Here is a 24761-nt window from a genome sequence, read left to right as displayed (position 1 = left end):
TGAGGCATTTCCCATAGAAAGATACCGAGCGAATGTTTGAAAGAGAACTACTGTATTTTCATTAACTAACATGAACAAATACAGTAGTAAATGTATTGTTCATTGTTTGTTCATGTTCGTAAATGCATTAATTAACATTAACGAATGAACCTTATTGTAAAGTGTGACCATACATATATATATATATATATATATATATATATAAATATATATATATATAAAGAGAGAGAGAGAGAGAGAGAGAGAGAGAAAGAAAGAGAAAGAAGAGTAGGTGAAGAATAGTGAATTGATAACCTTCAAAGGCAATAACTGTCATATCTGTTGAGCACTAAACAATCAGCTGTTTTAAAAAATGTTCCCAAATGTCAGCAGAAAACTGACATTTCTTAAATCTCAGATATTTTGAAGACCCCATTGCAAACTGTATATAAGATTAATACTTTCTTTTCTGTTTGTCTGTTAGTACGTTGAACTCCCATCTGTCATCTGACTCGTCTTTCGCATTGACTTCTGACTTTAAAGTTGTGAGGAGCCTGCAGCAGTGCACCTTTTCTAAAGACCCCATCAAGAAGGAATAGAGGCAGTGATGAGCACTCCTGACAAAATGTTTTAGGCCCCATTTACACTAAAACATTTTAGTTTTAACATGGCATTTTAGAATGAAACCACTGAAAACACACATCACGTGACCACACACACACAACCTCTGGCATGCTCTGCATTGATAAGAGACTGTTCATCAAGGATCTGCTCGACGTGTCCTCTGGAGTTTGTTTTTCCATATCAAACCTGCAAAGTCTGAACTTACAAGGAGAGTATCCAGGTCTGATCAGGGTTCCCGCGGGTCCTAAAAAGGTTTAAATGTCTTAAATTAAAATCTAGGAAATTAGGGTCTTAAATTGTCTTAAATTTTACCGTAAAGTGGCTGTAGGTATTAAATTTTCAGCCGGTGTGCTTAATGACGACAGGGAAGCACAGTGGTCTACAGTAAAACATCTAATAGTTGATTAATTTAGTATGTGTGAAACAGGAGAGAAATGACAGTCTCCGTGATTTATTAGCTTATTACTACAGAGTATAGACGCTGATGCACCTGCGTGCTGTCTTTACGCGGTTGTTGATGTGAGGTTCAAAATGCAAAGATGGGAAAATGTAAATTTAACGACATGGCAATGAAGCAATATGTAAATTCAGCAAAAAGACCTTTTCGTTAGGGATCATGGGGCTCAATGCTGTCGAGTCGCACATGAAAGGAGGAAAGCAGCCGCAGGACGTTGCAGCAGCTAGTCATAGCGGGTCCAGGTTAATCCTTGCATTGTTTGCAGCTCAACCTAACAATGCTACTAGTTCAGACTAGAGCTGAAGATCTTTGCTGGGTTCGGACTTTATTTCTATCATTTTAGACGGGGTCGTGCTGGGCTTGGGCTTGCGCAGTAAATGAACAGTCATGTGATGTATTTCGATTAGCGTGAGGAAGTAATCAAATAGTTTGTTACAACATTGAAATCCATCCATGCAAAAGTATCACAAATGATGACAGAGATGTCAAAAAGAGCGAATTTTGTCAGCAGTCAGGCCAGTCACCAGTTAAATTTGAACAGTCATTCTAGTCGCCAAAGTATATCGGCGGTCGCTTATATACTGCGTATTACGGTAGAGCACTAAGGAGCAGTGGCCAGCGAGCTGACAGGGAAGATGACGAGGTCACTTGCTGCATTGAAACCGCTGTCATGAAAAATTAAATGAATGTTCTTGACTGGTGGAAGATGAACAAACAATCCTACCCAAAACATGCTAAATTAGCCAGATCAGTAGTGTATCCTGGCCAGCAGCAGCAGCAGAGAAAGGGTGTTCAGTGCTGCTCAGTGAGCGAAGGACTGCACTTAAGTCATTAACAGTGGATTCAATAATGTTCCCCCACAAAAACACATAGCCTAATCTTGATGAGTAAATAATTTCAAATTATAACTAAATATTAATAAAGCCATCAATTCATAATGTAGTCAGAGTATACAGGCTAATGCTGGCATTATTCTTTTATTATTTAGCTTCACTATCGCCTTATTGTCAGGAGAAGTGGCAAAACAAATCCCACAGAGCCTTTATCTTAATTTCGTTATTACCAAATACCTGTCATCATTTATCATTCATTTCATTCATTTTCTTGTCGGCTTAGTCCCTATATTTATCCGGGGTTGCCACACCGGAATGAACCATCAACTTATCCTGCAAGTTTTTACGTAGCGGTTGCCCTTCCAGCCACAACCCATCTCTGGGAAACATCCACACACACATTCACACACACACTCATACACTACGGACAATTTAGCCTACCCAATTCACCTGTACCACATGTCTTTGGACTGTGGGGGAAACCGGAGCACCAAGAGGAAACCCACACAAGCGCAGGGAAAACATGCAAACTCCATACAGAAATGCCAACTGAGCCGAGGCTCGCACCAGCGACAAAGGGACCTTCTTGCTGTGAGGTGACAGCACTACCTACTGTGCCTTATTTTTATTGGTGCGTTGGCCAATTTAAAGGTTAAGTGTATGTACCCAGGCCTATTTAGAGTGTTGAGATGTTAAGATGTTACAGAGGGCTTATTTTATTTTTATGTTCCAACTTGGCCTGTAGTCTATGTTATGAATAAGGCAAGGCAAGGCAAGGCAAGTTTATTTATATAGCACATTTCATACACAATGGCAATTCAAAGTGCTTTACATAAACAAGAATAAAAGAAACAAGTAAAATAAAAATAAAAACAAATAATAAAAATGCGTAAAAACTAAACAAAACATAAAAACAGGTAAAATGTGATATAAAAGAATGAAGAAGAAGAGAAAAACATGATCTGTCGGACGCAGCACAGTGCTCATTCAGTAAAGGCACAGCTAAACAGATGTGTTTTTAGTCTTGATTTGAACATGCCTAATGTTGGAGCACATCTGATCATTTCTGGAAGCTGATTCCAGCAGCGAGGGGCATAGTGGCTGAAAGCTGATTCACCCTGCTTTGACTGAACTCTTGGAACTTCTAGTTTATATGATCCTAATGATCTGAGTGATCTGTTGGGTTTGTATTCAGTGAGCATATCTGTAATGTATTTAGGTCCTAGGCCATTTAGTGATTTATAGACCAGTAATAATACTTTAAAATCTATTCTGAATGTAACTGGCAGCCAGTGTAGAGACCTGAGGACAGGTGTGATGTGTTCTGATTTCCTGCTTCTGGTCAGAACTCTGGCTGCAGCGTTCTGGATGAGCTGTAACTGTCTGACTGTCTTTTTAGGAAGACCAGTGAGGAGTCCATTACAGTAATCCACCCTGCTGCTGATAAAAGCATGAACAAGTTTTTCTAAATCTTCACTAGAAACAAAGCATCTGATTCTTGCAATATCTTTGAGATGATAGTATGCTGATTTACTGACTGCTTTGACATGACTGTTGAAACTCAGATCTGACTCAAGAGTCACACCAAGATTCTTGACCTTATTTTTTGTCGTTTGACCTTTAGTGCCAAGGTACGCATTTACCTTGAGAACCTCATCTCTGTTTCCAAACACAATCATTTCAGTTTTCTCTTTGTTTAACTGAAGAAAGTTTTGGCACATCCAATTGCTCATTTCATCAATGCATTGGCAGAGGGTGTCAATGGGGCTGTAGTCATTAGGCAGTAAGGCTAGGTAGATCTGAGTGTCATCAGCATAGCTGTGGTAGGAGATTTGGTTCTTTCTCATTATTTGGCTCCGAGGGAGCATGTAAAGGTTGAACAGGAGAGGTGCCAGAATCGAGCCTTGTGGGACTCCACACGTCATGGGTGTCCACCTCGACCTATGGTCACCTATACTGACATGGTAACCTCTACCTTCAAGGTAAGATCTAAACCATTTGAGGACCGTGCCAGACAGCCCAACCCAGTTTTCCAGCCTATCCAGAAGTATGCTGTGATCGACAGTGTCAAATGCAGCACTGAGATCCAACAATACCAGCACTGTTATTTTACCTGAATCTGTATTTAGGCGTATATCATTGATTATCTTTATAAGAGCGCTCTCTGTACTGTGATGTGCTCTGAAACCAGATTGAAAATTGTCTAAACACCCCCTGAAGTTTAAGAACTTGTTAACCTGGTTAAAAACAACTTTTTCAATGATTTTGCCAATGAAAGGGAGATTTGAGATTGGCCTGTAATTGCTCAATAGGGTGTTATCCAGGTTGCTCTTCTTCAAGAGGGGTTTAACAACTGCAGTTTTAAGTGAGGTTGGAAAAATCCCTGAGAGAAGTGAAGCATTTACCACTTTTAGAAGATCCATTTCTAAACAGGTAAACACCGATTTGAAGAATGATGTGGGGAGCGTGTCAAGACTGCAGGTTGATGTTTTCATAACTTGCACAATTTCTTCTAAGATTTTGCCGTTAATTGCCATGAAATCAGACATAATGTCTGATTTCTTAAGTTGTGGTTGAGCTTGTTTGATATCGACACAACTTGACTGATTGGATGAGCTGATTGCCTTTCTGATATTATTAATCTTATCAGTGAAGAAATGAGCAAACTCATTACATTTGCTTTCAGAGAGGAGCTCACTTGGAATCCGACTGGGGGGGTTTGTGAGTCTCTCTATCGTTGCAAAGAGTGTGCGAGCATTATTTAAGTTGCTGTTTATAAGGCTTGAAAAGAAAGTCTGTCTAGCAGTGTTTAGTTCCATATTAAAGGCATGAAGACTGTCTTTATAGATATTATAATGGACTACTAGTTTCGTCTTTCTCCACATACGCTTTATGTGTTACTTACGCTTTATGTGTTACGCTTTATGTGTAACATTACTTATTCGGTTAACATTACGAATAAGTAATGTTAACGCATATAAACGACTCATTCATGAAAAAAAGATGAAAGAGCTATGTGCACGGGCATATTTGAATAATGTCGGGCTATAAACGGGTTCTGGCTTTTAAAAAGCTGTCAATCAAAATGTACTTGTCGGGTTCGGGCTTCATCGGGCCTAACTTTTATAGCCTGATTACAGCTCTAGTTCAGACGCCCTCTCACAGTCGGCTATAACAGTTTCATTTCACCACCAGACTCCCAAAAGGCAAGTACTGTGGGTTATCCATACTGTGACGAGGCACAATTTATTTAAATCTAACGAGAACATTAAAATGAGTAATTAAACTAAGAATGTTGTTCTGCCCAGTGGGACTTGTACTATTAGGACCTCTAGTGGTCTACTTTAGAATTGCAGTATGAAACAGGAAGTTTCAGAATATGTTTGTAGCACATGGTGGATATCGTTTTGCTGAAGTAATCTTAGTATTCTATACTCTCCATGGCAAGAACTGCTTGTATATTTCCTATGTATATTTGCTATGTTTCATTCCCTCGTACATGACTACATTTGACAAGAGTCTCTATTAAATGAAGCTAAAAAGCTATATCCTGAATCTCGTGTAATTTATGACAGGAGTTTGGCTGGCTGTCTAATTTTGGTTAAGAAGACCAATTAGAGGACAGTACAGTGAAAAAGCACTTTGATTGGAGAATCAGAGGATTGATTTTGTGCAAGGGATGAACAAGCATCATGAATGAACATAAGGACGACGATAAAGTTTCTAAGATAAGCGCTGGCAGCAGTCACACATCGGTATCAAAGGCTAGTGCATCAGCAAGAGCCTGTGCCAGGGCAGAAGCGGCGCGTGTTCGTGCATCCTTTGCTGAAAAAGAAGCCAAGATAAAAATTTAACAAGCAGAAAAGGCAGCTAAAGCACTCCTTGATAAAGCTAGACTTGACGCTGAGTTGAATGCTCTAACACTCCAAAGGGAGGTAGCAGCAGCTGTAGAACAGGCAGAAATATAAGAAGCAGCAGAAGAACAGTCAAAGATTTCAGATGACCGTAGCACTAAAAAATCTCTCAAAGAAGAATCTATACAGCGTACAAATGACTATGTTACACAGCAAGCTGAGTTAAAGAATTATCCAGTCGGTAATGACTCTTTATCCATAAAACAAGAAGAAAGTATGGTTACATGGGACAAGACAGTTGAATCATTTCCACGGATTCCTCATCCACAGATTCAGAGTAAACATTCAGACAAAAGCGATGTCCTGTCTGATTCCTACTTTTCACCACTCAAATTAAGTCCTGAATCCCCAGATATTGGAAACCAACGATCGTCACATCCTCAGTTTGGAGTTCATAACAGTTTGAATGCTACAGCTCCATCTTATGTTCCTCTTAACTATGCTTCTCAGGCTGAATCTGTTAAAGACCACACCATGATACAGCTTGTTAAGTTTCTTGCACGCCGCGAGTTAGTGACTACAGGGCTCTGTCAGTTTAATGACAAACCTTAAAGTTTCAGAGCATGGCAGTCCTTGTTTCTAAATGCTACAAAAGATCTGGACATATCACCTAGTGAGGAGTTATTAACTTATTAACTAAGTGGCTAGGAAAGGAATCAGGCCAGTATGTAAACCGGATACGTCTTATGCATGTGAATAATCCACAGATGGCTTTTAAGAAAGCCTGGGATAGGTTGATTGTTATGCTTCACCTGAGATAATTGAAGATGCCCTGTTCAAGAAACTGGATATGTTTTCTAAAATTTCCAGCAATGACTTTGTGAGATTAAGAGAGCTAGGAGATCTTCTCATGGAAATCTTATCAGTGAAGCAAGATGGATACTTGCCTGGGTTGTTCTTTTTGGATACAGCTCGAGGCATTAGTCCTATAGTAGCTAAACTTCCACATTCACTTCAAGAGAAATGGGTAGCCCAATGATCCAAATTTAAAACACAACACAAAGGCCTTTTCCCCCCTTTTGCATTCTTTGCTGAGTTTATTTGCTATAAGGCACGCTTCAGAAATGATCCTAGATTCTCACTTATCCGTTCCAATGATATCTGCTCAAAGGAAAGACAGATTCCCAGAATGACAAGAGGTATACTGTCAGCACATAAAACTGATGTTTCAGGAGACAAAAGAGCAGAGAACTTAGGAAAGCACTGTCCGATACATAACAAAACACATTCTTTGGAAAAGTGTCGTGCATTTAGAGCCAAATCTATTGAGGAGAGGAAATCTTTCCTCCGTGAAAATGGAATATGCTATAAATGTTGCAAATCCATGACTCATCTGGCCAAAGATTGCAAGATAACAGTCACTTTTAGTGAATGTGAGAGTAATCACCATGTCACTGTGATGCACCCAGGCCAACTTTCATATGTGTCTAAGCCTCTTACACCGCGAGAGACCCACAGTGAAGAAGGAGATGGCAATTTATTGTCAACATCCACAGTAACATCTCACTGCACTGAGATCTGTGGAGAAGGGCGACCAGGAAAATCATGTTCCAATATATGTTTCGTGCAAGTATTGCCTTTTAATCAGCCGGAGAAGGCTGTCAAAATATATGCTGTGCTTGATGATCAAAGCAATCGCTCATTGACTAAAACTGATTTCTTTGAGTTATTTGGCATTGACAGCAAACCTTCCTCTTATTCCCTTCGGACTGTGCTGGAGTTACGAATATGTCTGCAAGGAAAGCTGAAGGCTTTATGATATCACCAGCTGCAGGAGGGGTTTCTTTTGTCTTACCACCACTCATAGAGTGTAATCAGATGCTTGCCAGCAGATCAGAAATACCTACTCCAAGCATAACCTTGAATCACTCTCACCTGAAGTCAATCGCATGCCAAATTCCTAAACTAGACCCCAATGCCTTAGATACTTCTCTTACTGAGTAGAGACATTATCAGAGTACATAAGGTCAGACAGCAAATTAATGGCCCACATGCTTCACCCTTTGCCCAAAAAACAGACTTGGGATGGGTTATAGTTGGAGAGGTATGTTTGGGAAGCACCCACATACCAAGTGTGAGCACTTTCAAAACCCAGATATTAGAGAATGGCTGCACCACTTACTTTACACCCTGCGCCAGCTATATGTCCCTAAAAGAGGGATCTCGCTACTGCAGGAAGCCTAAGGATTTTGTCCTCAGAGCATATAAATACAGCATGTACACAACTTCAGAAAAAAGTCTCAGCTGCAATGTGTTTCAAAGGACTGAGAAGGACAATGAACTTGCCCCGTCCATTGAGGATGCAGCATTTCTGAGGATCATGGATTCTGAAGTCTACAAGAATGAGGAAAACAGCTGAGTAGCTCCATTACCCTTCAGAGTACCAAGACAAGTACTTCCCAACAATCGAAAACAAGCTTTTAATCGATTTCATTCTTTGCAGCGTACTCTTAAAAAGAAACCTGAGATGGAAAAGCAGTTTGTTACGTTCATGAAGAAAATTCTGGACGACCATGCTGAACCCCATTAAAGGAAGATGATGAGTGTTGGTTCTTGCCAATTTTTGGAGTTTACCACCCAAAAAAGCCAAAGCAAATCAGGGTAGTTTTCGACTCTAGCGCCCAACATCACAACATCTCCCTTAACAACGTCTTGTTGACGGGCCCTGATCTGAACAATAACTTGTTGGGAGTACTTCTTCGATTCCGAAAGGAAGTCTTTGCCATCACAGTTGACATCCAACAAATGTTCCATTGTTTCAAAGTCAGGGAGGATTATCAAAATTTCCTTAAGTTCTTTTGGTTCAGGGACAGTGACCCTACAAAGGATGTCATTGAGTATCGCATGAAGGTATATGTCTTTGGTAATAGTCCTTCCCCGGCAGTTGCCATTTATGGGCTAAGGCGAGCCGCTTATGAGGGTGAAGATGTACATGGCTCAGATACAAGGCAGTTCATAGAAAGGCATTTTTATGTGGATGATGGGCTTGTGTCTCTACCTACCAATGACCAGGCAATCAGTCTTCTCCAAAGAACAAGAGCGTTATGAGCGGAATCGAACCTTTAATTGCATAAAATTGCCTCCAACAGCAATGTTGTCATGCAAGCCTTTCCTCCAGAGGAACATGCCAAGATTGTAAAGGATTTTGACCTTAGTGATTGTAAAGGAGCGTCGGGAGATTGAGGATCCATTTGCAGCTTTAACAGACAACAACAAACAAGGATGGCGAAGGAGAAACTTAACTCAGAGTCCGTGGGCAGGCGATTGGTCGAGACAGGTGGCATACAACAGAGAGAATGTTCCGTTAAACTGAGCAGAGGGTCACAAAAGGCAGGCGGCATCAACAATCATGGAAACGGGGAAAACAGTCCGGGGTCAAAACACAGAATCAGATCACTAACAGAGAAAAACGCTTAGAATTGTATGCGGGGCAAAACAAGACTTCGCAAAGAGTAGTAGCGGAGAGGGAGTATAAATAGTCAATGGGATGGCTTTCAGCTGGCAGGGTAATCAAACGGAAGGGATGCTGGGATATGTAGTGAAAATGAATTAGTAGTCCGGTGATGATGACCTCTGGTGGCGATCGGGGGAAACCACAGAGGTCAGAGATGTTACAGTGATGCAGTCCCTCTTGTACAGAGGACTCTTGGGTTGTGTTGGGAGATAGAAGGAGACACCTTTACCTATATTGTGTCATCAATCAACAAACCATTCACAAAACTTGGTGTACTGTCCACAGTGAACAGCATCTTCGATCCACTTGGCATGGTCTCTCCAGTCACCATACAAAGCCGTTATGCCGACATTACTACAAGAACTTTCAGACTACACTTCTGATTGGGATGCTGTACTTCCTGAGGAAAAAAGGAAAGAATGGGAAACTTGGCGAGACTCCTTGCAAGATCTAAAGCTTCTGCACATGCCTCGAACCTATTCTGCAGTTTCCCTTTCGGAGGCAAAATGTTTAGAGTTATGTGTAATTTCTAATGCCTCTACTAAAGCAATCAGTGCAGTGGCTTATTTCCGGACCATTGACAGCGATGGAAATAGTAATGTCAGATTTGTCTTGGGTAAAGTCAAACTAGCACCACAACACCAACCAACAATTTCACGTCTCGAACTCTGTGCTGTGGTACTGGCAGTGGAAATTGCTGACTTTATTTGTCATGAGATAGATCTCAGAGTGAACGCCATAAAGTTCTATTGCGATAGCAATGCAGTCCTAGGGTACATACACAATGAGACAAAGCGTTTTTATGTGTATGTGCATAACAGGGTTCAAAGAATCCGACAATCTTCAAAGATTGTAATAAATGTATGTTAGTCCCTGTACAAGCTACAGTTTCACCTAAATGTATTTTTTGTATCTATTTTCAGTTTCACTCCCTCGTTCATGACTACATTTGACAAGAGTCTCTATTAAATGGAGCTAGAAGGCTAGTTCCTGACTCTCATGTAATTTATGACAGGAGTTTGGCTGGCTGTCTAATTTTGGTTAAGAACACCAATTGGAGGACAGTACAAATGTATCTTTCAACACATTGAGTTTCTTCACACTTTCCTTATCTCTTACCTCTTACTTTAAAACAGATCAATTTGCAGCACAGAGTAAATTAGCCTGTAATCAATTAAACTTGAACACACACAGTACTATACTAGAAAAACAAGTAAAATAGTGTCTGAGTATTGATAGGATGAAACTTAAAGGAGGTAAGGGTTTGGTCTGAACGCTATAAGCGATTAATCAATTAATTTATTAATTATATATATATATTAAGGGTGGAGCCGAACCCGAATACGGTATTCGGAAAGGCACGAATAGCGTGTTTTTACGAATACTTATTTCGAACAAATACTTGAAAAATTATTTGTATTCTGGAGCAAGAAAAACATTATATCAAAAAGCAGCGTTTCCTCATGAGACCACAGTGCATGCCCGCGTGAGTGAGTGAGTGAGAGAGAGAGAGAGAGACACTCAGTCAGAAGTCGGAGGACGGGGCGGAGGTAAAAGGTCTTTGGCACAAGCTTCTCCACAGCAACAGACAGAGAAGGCTCGGCTGAGCGAAAAAAATACTTCACTGCATCACTATTTTTGTTAAATAGATTTTTGTACCTTAATTGGGTTCCAGATGCAGTTTATAAACTTGAAGCGGAGTTTGATCGGGATATTCCATTACGCTGCATTTTTTAAGTTTGCAATCGGGTGCTCTCTGTTTACGCAACGTTAGCTCTGTTAGCGCGGTAATTTAGACAATAGACTGTTGACAGAATAACGTTAACGTTCGTTTATAAAGGTTAAAACGATGCTTGTGCAGTTGTGTCGAATTGTATGCACTTATGGGAGTTCCCCTTCGGTTGGGGAACTTCAGTGTCATAGAGTGGATTGATTGAAATCCACGAATGGGAGGATTCGGTTCAGAAGCCGCTTGTCTGAAAGAGTATTGAACGAGCCAATGAATGCAATGAATTCGCAGCGTAAGCTTGCACAGGTGTACTTCATTGCCAATTATCCCAGCATATAAGCACACCTGGAGCGAGCAAACGCCATCCTTTTCGCTTCAGAGACTTTCTGATCGAGTCGATGAGGGTTCCTCCTGCTGTGACCAACGATTCTGAGCGAACGAGAGCATTCTCCCGGTCCAGAGTGTGTACACACAGCGGCAGACGGTCGAGCTGGGTTTCTCCCAGGTTGAGTGCGCGTTGGCGGTCAATCTGCGCGGCGCCTCTTCTTGGCGGGGTCTGCCTCGTCTCCCATCCAAAGCCTGTAAGTTATCGGCCTCCCTCGGAGCTAGAGCTTACATAGCTGCGGGCCAGGCTGCTTCCACCTTGCATGCGATAGCCACCTACCAGCGCTACCTAGCGCAGGCGCTGGCCGAGCTGCACGAGGGTGGGTCCAACCCAGGCTTACGAGCTTCGCACCGCCGCCGACTTAGCTCTTCGGACTACTGAGTTCGCTGCGTGTGCGTTGGGGAGGACGATGTCCACATTAGTGATCCAGGAGCGCCACCCCTGGCTGATATGCGCGAAGTCGACAAAGTCCGCTTTCTTGACTTTCCCCATATCCCAAGCCATGTTCGGCAACACTGTCTGTGAATTCACCCAGGAATTCAAGGCGGTGAGAGAGCAGTTGATGGGTGATGTCTTATTGGCGGTCCGTAGCCCGCTCCGCCCGCCGTGCCATTCATACCTGCTCCTCGCCGAAGGCGCCCGCCTACGAGAGCTGCTCCGCCCCCGCACACGCCTCTGGCGAAGCGAGCGCGTCGGGCACCTCGGAAGCAGGCAGCCCCCCTGCCCAGAACGCCGCTAAGTCTGGCAACGGACCGCGAAGTGTCCCTGGGACAGGCCATCTGGAGAAGAGGGAACTTGCTCTTTCCCCGCTGGAGGGCGGGGCCCTATTTCCAATGGCACTGTTTTACTGCCATGAAAACATAATGAAAGGGCACTTTTCCACTTCCCCGGATGTGACAGCCCGACAGCTGTCAGTCTGGGACGCTATGCTTTCTAGCTTGCAGATTCGGTGCGTTTTGCCAGTGGCTCACAAGCGCTGGGAGGACGGTCTCCTTTCTCCCACCCCTCGAGCCTCCCCTCCGGAGCTCGGGTGCGGAGTGAGAGCAAATATCTCACCTCCAGCTTTTCCGTGGGACCCACGCGCTTCCCGGATCAGCACACCCACTCCGCGCTGCCCCACTGCTGGTACGTCACCGATTGTAGCGATGAGTCCATTAGCGAGAGCTCTGCCTGCCTGGTTAGCGCGGGCCAGCTCTTCGCGGTGGCTCATACGCACAATCAGACTCGGCTATGCGATTCAGTTCGTGAAACGGCCCCCCAAGTCACGGGTGTGTATTCACCAGGGTCATCCCCCTGTCCGCCCCTGTCTTGCGAGAGGAGATTGCTGTCCTCCTGGTGAAGGATGCAATCGAGCCGCTCCCTCCAGCCGAGATGGAGAGCGGGTTTTACAGCCCACACTTCATCGTGCCCAAAAAGAGCGGTGGGTCACGGCCAATTCTAGATCTGCGCGTTTTGAACCGCTGTCTGCACAAGCTGCCGTTCAGAATGCTCACGCAGAAGCGCATCCTCCGGTGCGTTCGTACTCTGGGTTGGTCTGCAGCATTAGACCTGATGGACGCGTATTTCCATGTCTCCACTCTTCCTCGCCACCGTCAGTTTCTGCGGTTTGCGTTTGAAGGTCAAGCTTGGCAATACAAAGCCCTCCCCTTCGGGCTCTCTCTGTCTCCGCGGGTCCTCACCAAGCCCGCGGAGGGTGCCTTAGCGCCCCTTCGGCTCGCGGGCATCTGCATACTCAATTTCTTGACGACTGGCTGATTTTTGCCCTCTCTCGGAGCAATTGATTATGCACGCATTATGAGACAAAGTGCTCCGGCACTTCCACCTGTTGGGGTTTCAGGTCAACCGAGAAAAGAGCAAACTCGCAACCGTGCAGAGGATCTCTTCTCTCGGGCTGGAGCTGGACTCGGTCACCATGGCAGCGCGCCTCTCCGGAGAGCGCGCTCAGCTGATGCTGTACTGTCTGAGAGAGCTCGACAGTAAAATAGTGGTCCCACTGAAACTATTTCAGAGGCTCCTGGGGCATATGGCATCCGCAGCCGCTTCATGCCGCTCGGATTACTCTATATGAGACCACTTCAGCACTGGCTTCACGATCGAGTCCCCAGACGCGCATGGCACGCGCGCGCACATCGAGTCTCTGTTACTGCGCTGTGTCGCCGCGCCCTCAGCCCTTGGAGCGACCCCTCGTTCCTACAGGCCTGGGTATCTCTAGAACAGGCGTCCAGTCTTGTTGTCGTTTCAGCAGACGCTTCCAACACGGGCTGGGGGGCTGTGCGTTGCGGGCATGCGGCTGCGGACCTGTGGAAAGGTACCCAGTTGCATTGGCATATCGCCTGGAGCTGTTGGCAGTGTTTCTCACTCTCCACCGTTTTTTTCCGGTGCTGGAGCGGCAACAAGTGCTGGTCAGGACGGACAATACGGCAGCGGTGGCGTATATCAGCCGTATGGGGGGTATGCGCTTTCGCCGCATGTCTCAGCTCGCCCGCCGTCTGCTCCTCTGGAGTCATCCGCGGCTGAAATCGCTGCACGCCATTCATATTCAGGCAAGCTCAACCGTGCAGCCGATGCGCTCTCACAGCAGCCTTACGTCCTGGAGAATAGAGACTCCACCCCGAGTCTGTTCAGCTGATATGAGCGCGATTCGGGAAAGCCCAGATCGATTTGTTGCTTCCCCCGAGATCGCTCATTGCCAGTTGTTCTTTCCCTGACCGAGTGCTCTCGGCACGGATGCACTGGCTTACAGCTGGCCTCGGGGCATGCGCAAATACGCGTTTCCCCCTGTGAGCCTGCTCGCGCAGTTACTGTGCAAGGTCAGGGAGGACGAGGAACAGGTTGCTGGTTGCGCCCTTCTGGCTCAACCGGACCTGGATGTCAGAGCTCTCCCTCGCGATAGCCCTCCCCTGGCAGTCCCTTCGAGAGAGCACCTACTCTCTCAGGGACAGGGCACCATCTGGCACCCTCGCCGATCTTTGGAGGTCCTTAGACGCGAGGAAGACTTAGGTAACCTCCGATTGCGGTGGCTAATACCGTCACTCGGGCTAGAGCCCCCTCCCCGAGCACGCCTATGCCCTGAAGTGGAGTCTATTCACTGAATGGTGTGTCTCTTGCTGAGAAGACCCCCGTAATTTGCCAGATCAGCGTTGTGCTTTCTTTATGCCGAGAGAAGCTGGAGAGCAGGCTGTCGCCCTCCACACTCAAGGTTACGTGGCTGGCTGCCATTTCCGCTCTCATGATGCGGTGGCTGGCAGCACCGTGGGAACGCATAACCTCATCATCCGGTTCCTCAGGGGCGCTAAGGGAATTAATCCACCCCGCCCCCTCTCATGCCCTCTTAGGATCTCGCCCTCGCTACACAAGCCGCATCAGATCCCTTCGATCCTCGACTCAGTATCTTTCTGTCCCTGAAGACAGCTCTGCTGGTCGCGTTGATATCGATTAGAGGGTCGGGGACCCGGAGGCATTTTTCAGTCAGTGACTCGTGCCTGTAATTGGGCTGGCTTTCTCTCACGTCCTGAGACCCCGCCCGCGATATGTGCCCAAGGTTCCTACCACTCCGTTTTAATACGAGGTAGTGAGCCTGCAAGCGCTGCCCTCGGAGGAGGCAGACCCAGCCCTTCTTTATTGTCCAGTTCGCGTTTTGCGTATTATCCGGACCGCACTCAGAGTTTAGATCATCTAAGCAGCTCTTCGTCTGTTATAGCGGTCGGCAGCAGGGAAGTGCCGTACCGAAATAAGTTCCCACTAGATTGTGGATGCCTTTCTTTCGCTATCAGAGCCGAGGTGAGCCGCGTCCCCCGAGAGTGCGTGCGCACTCCACTCGGAGCTTCGTATCCTCTCGAGCGCGAGCATGCGGCGCCTCTCTAACAGACATCTGTAGAGCTGCGAGCTGGGTGACACCCAACACATTTGCAAGGTTTTACAATCTGCGAGTGGAGCCAGTTTCCTCAAGGGTATTAGGTAACCCTTGGTGATTGAGGAAACAATTCGGTAGGGTGTTGAAACATGCTTGCTGCACCATTCTCCCTAACACGGAGGTACGTGCGCCTTTTTATCTGTCAGTTCCCCGTCAGGTGAGCCCTGCAGATTCCTCCGTGGCCCCCAGCACTGACTCAGCAGAGGAGTCGCTTGCTGGCCCACTACGTTGTAGGTCTGCCCGCTGGTCAGCCCGCGTTTTGGGTAAAGGTGCCTGCTATGCGTGATCCCCACTAGGCGATCCCATATGCTTATTCCGCCACGGTTAAGTCCCCCCCCTGGGCGGACCCGTGTCTTCCCTCTCCGCTAACCACTCTTTTGCTATGCGTACTCCTACTTTTTAGGGCTAGTCCATATGTAAATTCTGCCATCTATCCCCCCTTGGGTAACGAATGGCCTCCGCAGCGACCTCCCTATCGGGATTGTACGCTTCCCAACGTACTGTCGTATTTTCCAAGAATTATCTAGATGCTCACGACTTCCCAAAAAATATATCTAAATCCTTAAGACTTCTGTTGAAGTAGGATAAATTAGGGCCAGGGACACATTGGAGAACCGCGCCTCCCATGATGTGGGTGCGTCACGCTTGCTTGACTATCCCCTCATCGGGGGCGTTGGTAAGGTGCAGTCATTATGGCGATTTCCATACTTCTCCCATTAGTGGATTTCAATCAATCCACTCTATGGCACTGAAGTTCCCCAACCGAAGGGGAACGTTCGAGGTTACAGAAGTAACCCTTCGTTCCCCGAGGAGGGGAACGGAAGTGCCATACTCCGTCGCCATAATGACTGTCCCTTAGCTGTTTGAAAGTCTCTTCAGCTTAAAAGGATGGCGTTTGCTCGCTCCAGGTGTGCTTATATGCTGGGATAATTGGTAATGAAGTACACCTGTGCAAGCTTACGCTGCCAATTCATTGCATTCATTGGCCCGCTCAATACTCTTTCAGACAAGCGGCTTCTGAACCGAATCCTCCCATTCGTGGATTTCAATCAATCCACTCTGTGGCACTTCCGTTCCCCTCCTCGGGGAATGAAGGGTTACTTCTGTAACCTCGAACGTTATATGGTACGTCTAAATAACTGTCTTTTGCAGACAGCAAGATATATGCTATAGGCTAGTTAACCTTAGCATAGCTTCCCGTCACTTTTTACTACTTATTTATGTTCTGCTAAATCCTCCACAAGCACCAAACCATCAACACAGCCACATTCTGCCCCAGCAAGTCAGTTTCAAACATAAAAAAACAAAAACAAACAAACTTTGTGTCTGTTTTGTGGCAGGCAGATGACAATAGCAAGGCTGTATCTTTTAGTATTATATAGAATACTTTTGTTCTGCCAGATCTCCCAGGCAGGGTTTTATTTAGATTTATTTAGTTAATTTTAGTTTTTGGAATTCTGTCCATTGGAAAGAAGTTCTTTCAGAAGCAGAACAGTTTTTTGAAGTATTATTTGTTTTTGTTCTGTCTATTCAGTGTTCTTCAACAAGAACGGTGGTGGTGGGGTTCATAATATTCACAATGGTATTTTATTAGTTGTTGGTTTAACCATGGATGAGATAATGGCTTCTATGTTATTTTCTTTTCAATTACATTTCTTGTCACATGTTCAAAAACAACAACCAATATTGCATGTCTATAATTTATATAATGGGTATAATTAAACAATACTTTCACTATAACGTAAATTAGAAGTGTAATAGAAAAAATATATATTTTTGCACCATTTTGAATTTTACTCGAATACAAATAGAAATACAAATACTTTTCCCCCCTCAACAAATACAAATACAGATACAAATACCGGCTGCTCCGCACATCCCTAATATATATATATATATATATATATATATATATATATATATATATATATATATATATATATATATATATATATATATATATAATAAAAACTTAGCAAAAACTTGATTTCATCAGAAATTAACAAAACATGAACATGATTATTCAACCAACAGCAGGATTACATGAACCACAGCTAACAGGAAACAAAATAAACATGAAAGATATTTATACCAAACACAAAGTAGTACATGACATGAGACAACCTAAAAGAAAAAAGACGCATGACTAAGCAGCCAATGAAAGCATGGCACATGGGCTGTATCAATTTTGTATGTGCTTCAGGGTTCCCGCGGGTCTTTAAAAAGTCTTAAAATGTCTTAAATTAAAATCTGTGAAATTAAGGTCTCAAATTGTCTTAAATTTTACCGTAAAATGGCTGTAGGTATTAAATTTTCAACTGGTGTGCTTAATGATGATAGGGAAGCACAGTGGTCCACCATAAAACATCTAATAGTTGGTCAATGTAGTAATTTATTAGCTTATTACCGTAGGTCGGCTACAGATGCTTATGTCGGTCTGCACCTGCGCGCTGTTATTACGCGGTTGTCGAGGTGAGGTTCAAAATGCAAAGATGGGAAAGTGTAAATTTAACAACGTGGCAATGAGGCAATGTGTAAATTCTGCAAAAACACATTTTTGTTAGGGACCATGGGGCTCAAAGTTGTCGAGTCGCACATGAAAGGAGTATAGCACCAGCGGTAACTTATGTTGCAACAGCTAGTCATAGCGGGTACAGTTTAATCCGCGCATTGTTTGCAGCTCAACCTAACAATGTTACTAGTTCAGACTAGAGCTGAGGATCTTTGCCCAAACCAGACAGATTCGAACTTATTTCTATAATTTTAGACGGGGTAAGACTTGGCTTGGGTTTGCGCAGTAAATGAACAATCATGTGATGCATTTCTATATATATAGATGTGTGTGTGTGTGTGTAAATATATATATATATATACATGTGTGTGTGTGTGTGTGTGTGTGTGTGTGTGTGTGTGTATATATATATATATATATATATATATATATATATATATATATATATATATATATATATGTTCACTTTGTAAAATACAAACAAAAAAGTTTGACATTAATAATGATTGTTATAATATTAAGGGCAGCTATCACCAATAAAGATTTACTATAATACTATGTAATTAATTTATTTTAGAATGTATAATTTACCGTTTTTAACAGTTACTTCTCTCACTTGATAATTACAACTGTTAAATCAATTTGCCCTTCTGAATACCAAAAATGCCACAGGAAAGATATTGCCTTAATTTCTGACATATATTTTCTAAAAGTATAGCGCATATAAATACATCCAAGTCAATAATGCTTTTCAAAAACAACTTATTTTTAAATATATATTTTGTTTAAATCAAGAGCATCATTTAATATGGGAACTTTTTCATCATTGTATAAAAATGTCTAGAGAGATAAGACATTTTTCAGGCATGCTATTCATTGTAAAGCAATGTCATTTTGTTTTTGTGGGTACAATGACTGTTATGTAGCATTTTAGCTGTTTAGCATTAGCTTCTATTATATTTTAATTTATATGAACTAGAATGGTGCAGCATGGTGGTGCAGTGGGTAGCATAATAGCCTCACAGCAAGAAGTTAGCTGGTTTGAGCCTCGACTGGGTCAATTGGCATTTCTGTGTGGAGTTTGCATATTCTCTCTGTGTTCGCGTGGGTTTCCTCAAGGTGCTTCAATTTCCCCCACAGTCCAAAAACATGTGGTATAGGTGAATTGGGTAGGCAAAATTGTCCTTAGTGTATGAGTGTATATGTATGTTTCCCAGTGATGGATTGCAGCTGGAAGGGCATCTGCTGCGTAAAACATGCTGGATAAGTTGGCATTTCATTCCGCTGTGGCAACCACAGATTAACAAAGAGACTAAGCCGAAAAGAAAATGAATAAATGAACTACAAAGTCTTCTGCTGTACAACGAAAAAAAAAAAACATGCTATAGGACCTTTGGTGCTACGAGTGGTTTATTAACATATAGGACATACTGATACATAATTTAACGAAGTACATTTTTGTAATCATATCTCATTCAGCCTGTACAAAAGTGGCTTAAGCATTTCTGGTATGGACACAGTTGTTACACCTCTACATTTATCACACACACATTAACAGGAACAACCACACCTTATTTAAACATCAACAATCCGCTCATGTTTACCATCATGTTATGATTAAGAGTTATCTGTGGTGCTCAGAAGAAAGACTGTTGGCCTTCTTCTGAGCAATTCCAAGCATGGTTAAGATCCTGTTGCAACTGTGGATAATTATAGCAGGGTTATTGTGGTTATGGTGGTTTCGAGCCCAAAAAATTTCCTATCATGATGTCAGCGTTCCTATGGAACTGGAAAAGCCAACATAATCTCACAGCAATTAAGTCTCTTTTATGTTTTAAGCCCCAACTGATCCAATGGTTGGGTTTAGGGGTGGGGATTGGGGACTAGCTTCCTTTTTAAATGTGTTTTTGTATGAACAAATTTGTATGAATTAGCAAACTTTTCTGACAATACTGTTTGCTTTTGAAAAAAATATGTACTTTTCCTCCTGAGTTTGGGCTCAAAAAACAATTCTAAAAATAGAAAGTTCTTCAGAGACAAAAGGCAATGTCCACATAATGTACATGGGTATATTTTTAAATGGGCTTTTCCCTGCTTTCATTTATTCTACATGAAAATGCAAAAATGCACTGTGGTGTAAGTTAAGAGCATGCCGAACCAACAGGTGCCATAATGAGACCTTTATGCTGGGTCCACTCCAAACAGGGAATTAAGTATTTTCATGAGTAAAACTGCAAACAAATCAATGCAAACATGAGAACAGAGGTGGATTTCCCTACCGCGGATGAATGACATGAAATATGAAATATGCGTTTGCCACAAATGGGCAGAATTTTGCCTCATTCTCCTCTTCCACATTTAGTGTGAACCCTGCCGTGTTGATCAGTCAGAAAGAAGAAAACAGTACGCTTTCTGATGTCATGAAGCCAAACTCTGGTTGTAGTGTCCACACGTCCACACTGTACCTGCGGTTATGGAAAATTTAAAAAGTCAATAAACATATGGGTGTACCTGTCCTTTCCATTCAAGAAAGTCAAAATTTGTGCAAATTTCCATTATTGTTTGTTGCGCCGAAGGGTTCATTCGTCAATACAATCCAAATACAAGTATTAATATGTCCAAACATGTTGAGAAGTAAAACCTTTCAATGGTTGTACGTATTCACAGTGCAGTTAAAGATAGTTTGTGTCTGTTTTGTAAAGCTTTTTGATTCTAGCTAAACACTGTAACCAAATGTAGCCCCATGTGAATATAAGAGCAGGACACAGAAGCGGCTGAGTTATGACTGAATGCATTCAAATGAACATAGCTTCACGTGTCTTTAGATAAACGCATTAACTTATAGACTAAATCTATGCATTTTCATGAGCAACTGTATTTTCTTATCTTTATCTACTATAGCTGACGAGACATTTTTCTTTTCTTTTTTTTAAACGTTGTGTCTACTTATAAATGGTTGACTTGTGTTTGACAAAGTTGGTTGTTTTTGTTTGTTTGAAGGTCAGTTTAAAATGTTAATCGTTCTGCTCATTTATTCTGATGTATAGACTACAGTAGTTGGATTTTGTGCATGTACATGTCTTCTACTTGTTTGAAAACAATAATATCTTGATTCATCAGTCTGGCTTGTTGTGGGTAAACTTCTTGTAATGTAATTTTCAATAAAAAAGTTCATAAGCCTGGTTTTCAACCAACAACATTTAAGCTGTTTACATCACAAAGACAAAAAAAGGGGAAAGTTTTCCATGAAGGTTAAGTTGCTGACGTTTTTGAAATTATTCCAGTTTACAAAGATCCACAATAGAACACTCACTGTGTCTCAGTTGGTTTACTCACACATACTTGCCTTGTAAGTATTTGAGTGTGTAACAGAGGAGTTGGCAGATTTTAGAACATACTACATAATCACATTTTTAACAGTCACAATGTTATTATATGCTGATCAAATATCAGCAAAGGTAATCGTAACATGAAATAAGCTAAGATATGAATTATTAGCCTAATCAATCAGATGCATTTACTGCCCAACAAAGGCAAGCATTATGTTTTTTTATCCATATTTTTAGTAGGCAGTAAGCATGTGCAAAGATCCGTACTTTCCATTCCAGCTATAAATAGTTGACCACTGGTATAACTCATTTACACAGTTTGACACATTTAAAAATATATATCAACAAGGAAGTATAGTACGCAAATTTGGATGCAGAAACAATATATGTCAATAGACAGGTTCCAGAGGTATAAATATTTTCAGTCACACTTTAAGGTTTCATAAGTTATTGTTAGTTAATGTATGTACATAACAAACTATTATTAATTAACAATACTTTAATCATTGTTTAAGAATGCATTTAAATCCATATGCATGCTTGTTTACATTAGTTAATGGGTTGGTTAAACTAGCAATAAACAGTTTTATTTGCATTAACGTAAACAAAGATGGTAAAAATACTGTAATAAATGTATTGTTCATTGTTTGTACAGGCTAGTAAACCTATTCACATTAACTATTTGTTAACGTATATATTACCCTAATTTTTTAATTGGAAAAAAACATTTGTAACTGTAATTGGCAAACCATCAGAAGCTATGTTTCCATCTACCTATTTTTAAAACCTTTAAAAAAAAACGGTTGATGGAAATGCCATGATGTGCTTAAATTTCGAAAATGAGTAACTAAGTAGGATAAATTTTTTATTCAATAAGAAAAGATGCACATAAACTATGATGGAAACACTTTTACCGCACAAATTTTAGTATACGCATTAAAAAAGGTCATGTGATGTTGTGATAAGAGATCATGTGATGATGAAAATGTGTGTAAATGGACAAACCAGCAGGCTAAACACACTGTAAATAATCTGAACTGTTGTTTTGGTCATTCTAAAACGCTTTACCATTTCAGTATTAGTGTTATTATTTTATTAATGACCTCTAGAATCAAAAGCATCTCTGCTCCGTGTCTGACACCTTCAAACGCCACCGCGTGTCAGGATTGCCTTCTGAGACAAAAGTAATTTATTAGATGAAGAAAAGATCGATGCAGCTTCTCCTATCACAGCAAATTCTGTTTTTACTGATGATATTTGCCGCCAGTACATCAGGAAGTGACAATTTTGTTCGCTTTGACTCATTGGATGGAAACGCTGCTTTATTCGCACATCTTCTATGCGATAATCCAGTTTTGCGCATAAAGTTCATTCGCATTTTTGTATGGAAACATAGCTAGTGCAACCCCTGTTATTGTTTTGGGGTTGTCACTAGATTGTACACATGGTTAATTCCTTCTGTTCACATTAAGTCATCGCTTTTAAAGATGGGATGTTAACATCGCTCCAGACATGCCAATATGTCTGCTATCTTAAACCGTCAATGTGCTAGCTTAGTAAAATCATCTGCTGAGGTCTGTTGCAGATCTAGATAACCATACATGCATGAAATTACAGTTGCAGACACAGTCAGGTTAATCTTGTGTTTAAGGATCAATTCTGACAGTTCCAACATGGCAGATGGCACACATCTTGATGTCTATGTAGAGTGATCTTTAGCCCAACCCACTACCAGCAAGCAGAATTGAAAAAGAAAAAAAAAACATGTAATGTATCGTTTGGTTTGTTTATACATCTGGGAATAATGAATGGGAAATCTACTTTCTGTAATCAGCACTCCAAAAAAGGGGCTGCCATTTTTTCATAAAAGATATGAAGATATTAGTTTCAAAAAGTTCAGATTATTCAACTGGTTTAATGTTGTTTAAATTTTTATCTTAAATACTGAAGAGAAATGATTCAAATCATATAGTCAGACAAAAAGAAAACAACAAAACACAAATCCTTAGTGTAACCATTTTAAATTTAATTCCTGAATTAAGAAGAATAAATAAAATTGGAAGCCTTTTATTTCAGTTAATGATCAAAATACTGTATTACAGTTGCCATAGCAACTATATTGCTTAATATTACAAAGATAAGAATAATTTTAGTCAAATATCAACTACAGCAGCATTTTTAAGGCATTCAGACATTCAGATGAAGAAATTTCTAATATTTTACAGTCGTTTGGCCTGGCTGGCTAGCACAGTTCTGAAGCAATGACTAGACCAAAGGATGAAGTAATATGTGTAATTCAGACTGAATGACCTCTAAGTTAGGCAACACTGATCAGTTAAATACATTATCAAAATGTTAATAAACCATTATAAATACTCACAAACCCAAATAGTTGTGCATAAATCATAGTAAATCATATTAAAACATTAGATGGACAGTCACGTGAACATTATGGCTGGAATGTGTACACGAGTTAACATGTTAGTTTTGTGGACGCAGTATCTTCATTATGCATACCAGCATGAATTGTACCATTATTAATGTTATACTTTACATATATATTATTAAAACTGATAACGCTATGAATAAAATATATGTCCTCCAGCATTCCCAGGGCTATGATTGTAAACTCTTGCAGTTAATCATGTCATTCATATTTCTAGTACAAAGTGTAAGAGTACAGTACTACAATATGACTGCATTCACCACCACGGCAGGATTCTCGATGTCTGCTTTACTCTGGACCATCCGCAGCTCCAGCTGAGCAGGACTTGGCCTTCGATTGGGACCGGCCACCTCTGATAGACCAATGAATGTCAGAAAAATGAGTTGCAAGAACAGTCAAAAGCAAAAACAGCACTTTAAAATATCTTACCATGTGCGTAAGTCATAGTTCTCTTAATCACATGATGAAGGACGGAAGCGGTCTTTTCGCAGGCCATCTGCCAAAAACACATTATGAAACATTACAGTTATTATTTAACTTGTACTATTTCAATGTAGCGGTGAAATTAAACACTTCTGATTGGCCACAGTTTTCAAGATGTCAATGGTTTTGTCATCAATTGGCTACAATGTCCAACAATTCAAAAACACACAGTAAATTAAACAACTCAACTTGTGCACCTATCTTGTGTTTGGGTTTCTTTTTTCTTTTGCAAACTTTGGATAGATTCACATAAGGATGGAACTTGCTTATGATAAATCAAACTAAAATATTTTTTATGTACTGATGAATTAAAACACCACTGATTGGCCACTGCGTTCCAGAAATCAACAGACGTGCTTAATTGGCTACATTATTCAACACTCCAAAAAAAAAAAAAAAAAAAAAAAAGCAGTATATAGAAACTTACTGGAAAAAATTAATCTGAAAACCAACACATCATGGATGAATTATAGGATTATGGATGGCTGATGCTACTTTTATTATTGTTCTACTACAAATACTATGATAAAAATGTGTACTATTACCAAACTGTGGTGACTAATAAAACCATGCATGATTTTTGGACCACCCATTCGTTGTGGTGTTCCACAAGGATCCATTCTTGGCCCTTATTTTCTCTCAATATGCTTCCTTTAAAGCAGGGGTCTTAAACTCAATTTACCTGGGGGCCGCAGGAGGCAAA

At 41.6% G+C, this 24761-nt stretch overlaps 2 protein-coding genes across 15 annotated transcripts in view; one reads left to right on the top strand and one right to left on the bottom strand.

Annotated features, from left to right (window-relative positions):
* Positions 1–24761, top strand: part of si:ch211-141e20.2 — a 144543-nt gene that overhangs the window by 86303 nt on the left and 33479 nt on the right. The window contains exons 10-11 of one of the 10 annotated variants that reach the window (XR_012385275.1): positions 464–2354; positions 18941–22869. The exons of 6 other annotated variants lie outside the window; for them this stretch is intronic. Coding sequence is in view for 1 of the 4 variants with exons in the window: in XM_068223587.2 (XP_068079688.1) it covers positions 464–471 (8 nt within the window). In the remaining 3 variants the exon portion in view is untranslated. Of the gene's footprint in view, positions 1–463; positions 5919–18940; positions 22870–24761 lie in introns of those variants that run through there. 3 more of the 10 variants (XR_012385276.1, XM_009304659.5, XM_068223587.2) reach the window with 3 other exon arrangements.
* pdxka (pyridoxal (pyridoxine, vitamin B6) kinase a) overlaps positions 19193–24761 on the bottom strand; it is a 37395-nt gene continuing 31826 nt past the window's right edge. For 3 of the 5 annotated variants that reach the window (XM_073912292.1, XM_073912293.1, NM_001126449.1), the window contains exons 10-11: positions 24005–24071; positions 23135–23927 (exon numbers count right to left, since the gene is read on the bottom strand). In XM_073912292.1, the coding sequence (XP_073768393.1) occupies positions 23815–23927; positions 24005–24071 (180 nt within the window). In that variant the 3' untranslated portion in view covers positions 23135–23814. Of the gene's footprint in view, positions 20266–23134; positions 23928–24004; positions 24072–24761 lie in introns of those variants that run through there. The other 2 variants (XM_073912291.1, XM_021478775.3) reach the window with 1 other exon arrangement.

Source organism: Danio rerio, chromosome 9, assembly GCF_049306965.1.
Source record: "Danio rerio strain Tuebingen ecotype United States chromosome 9, GRCz12tu, whole genome shotgun sequence".
Taxonomy (NCBI): domain Eukaryota; kingdom Metazoa; phylum Chordata; class Actinopteri; order Cypriniformes; family Danionidae; genus Danio; species Danio rerio.
This window is presented reverse-complemented; position numbering and strand designations above follow the sequence as displayed.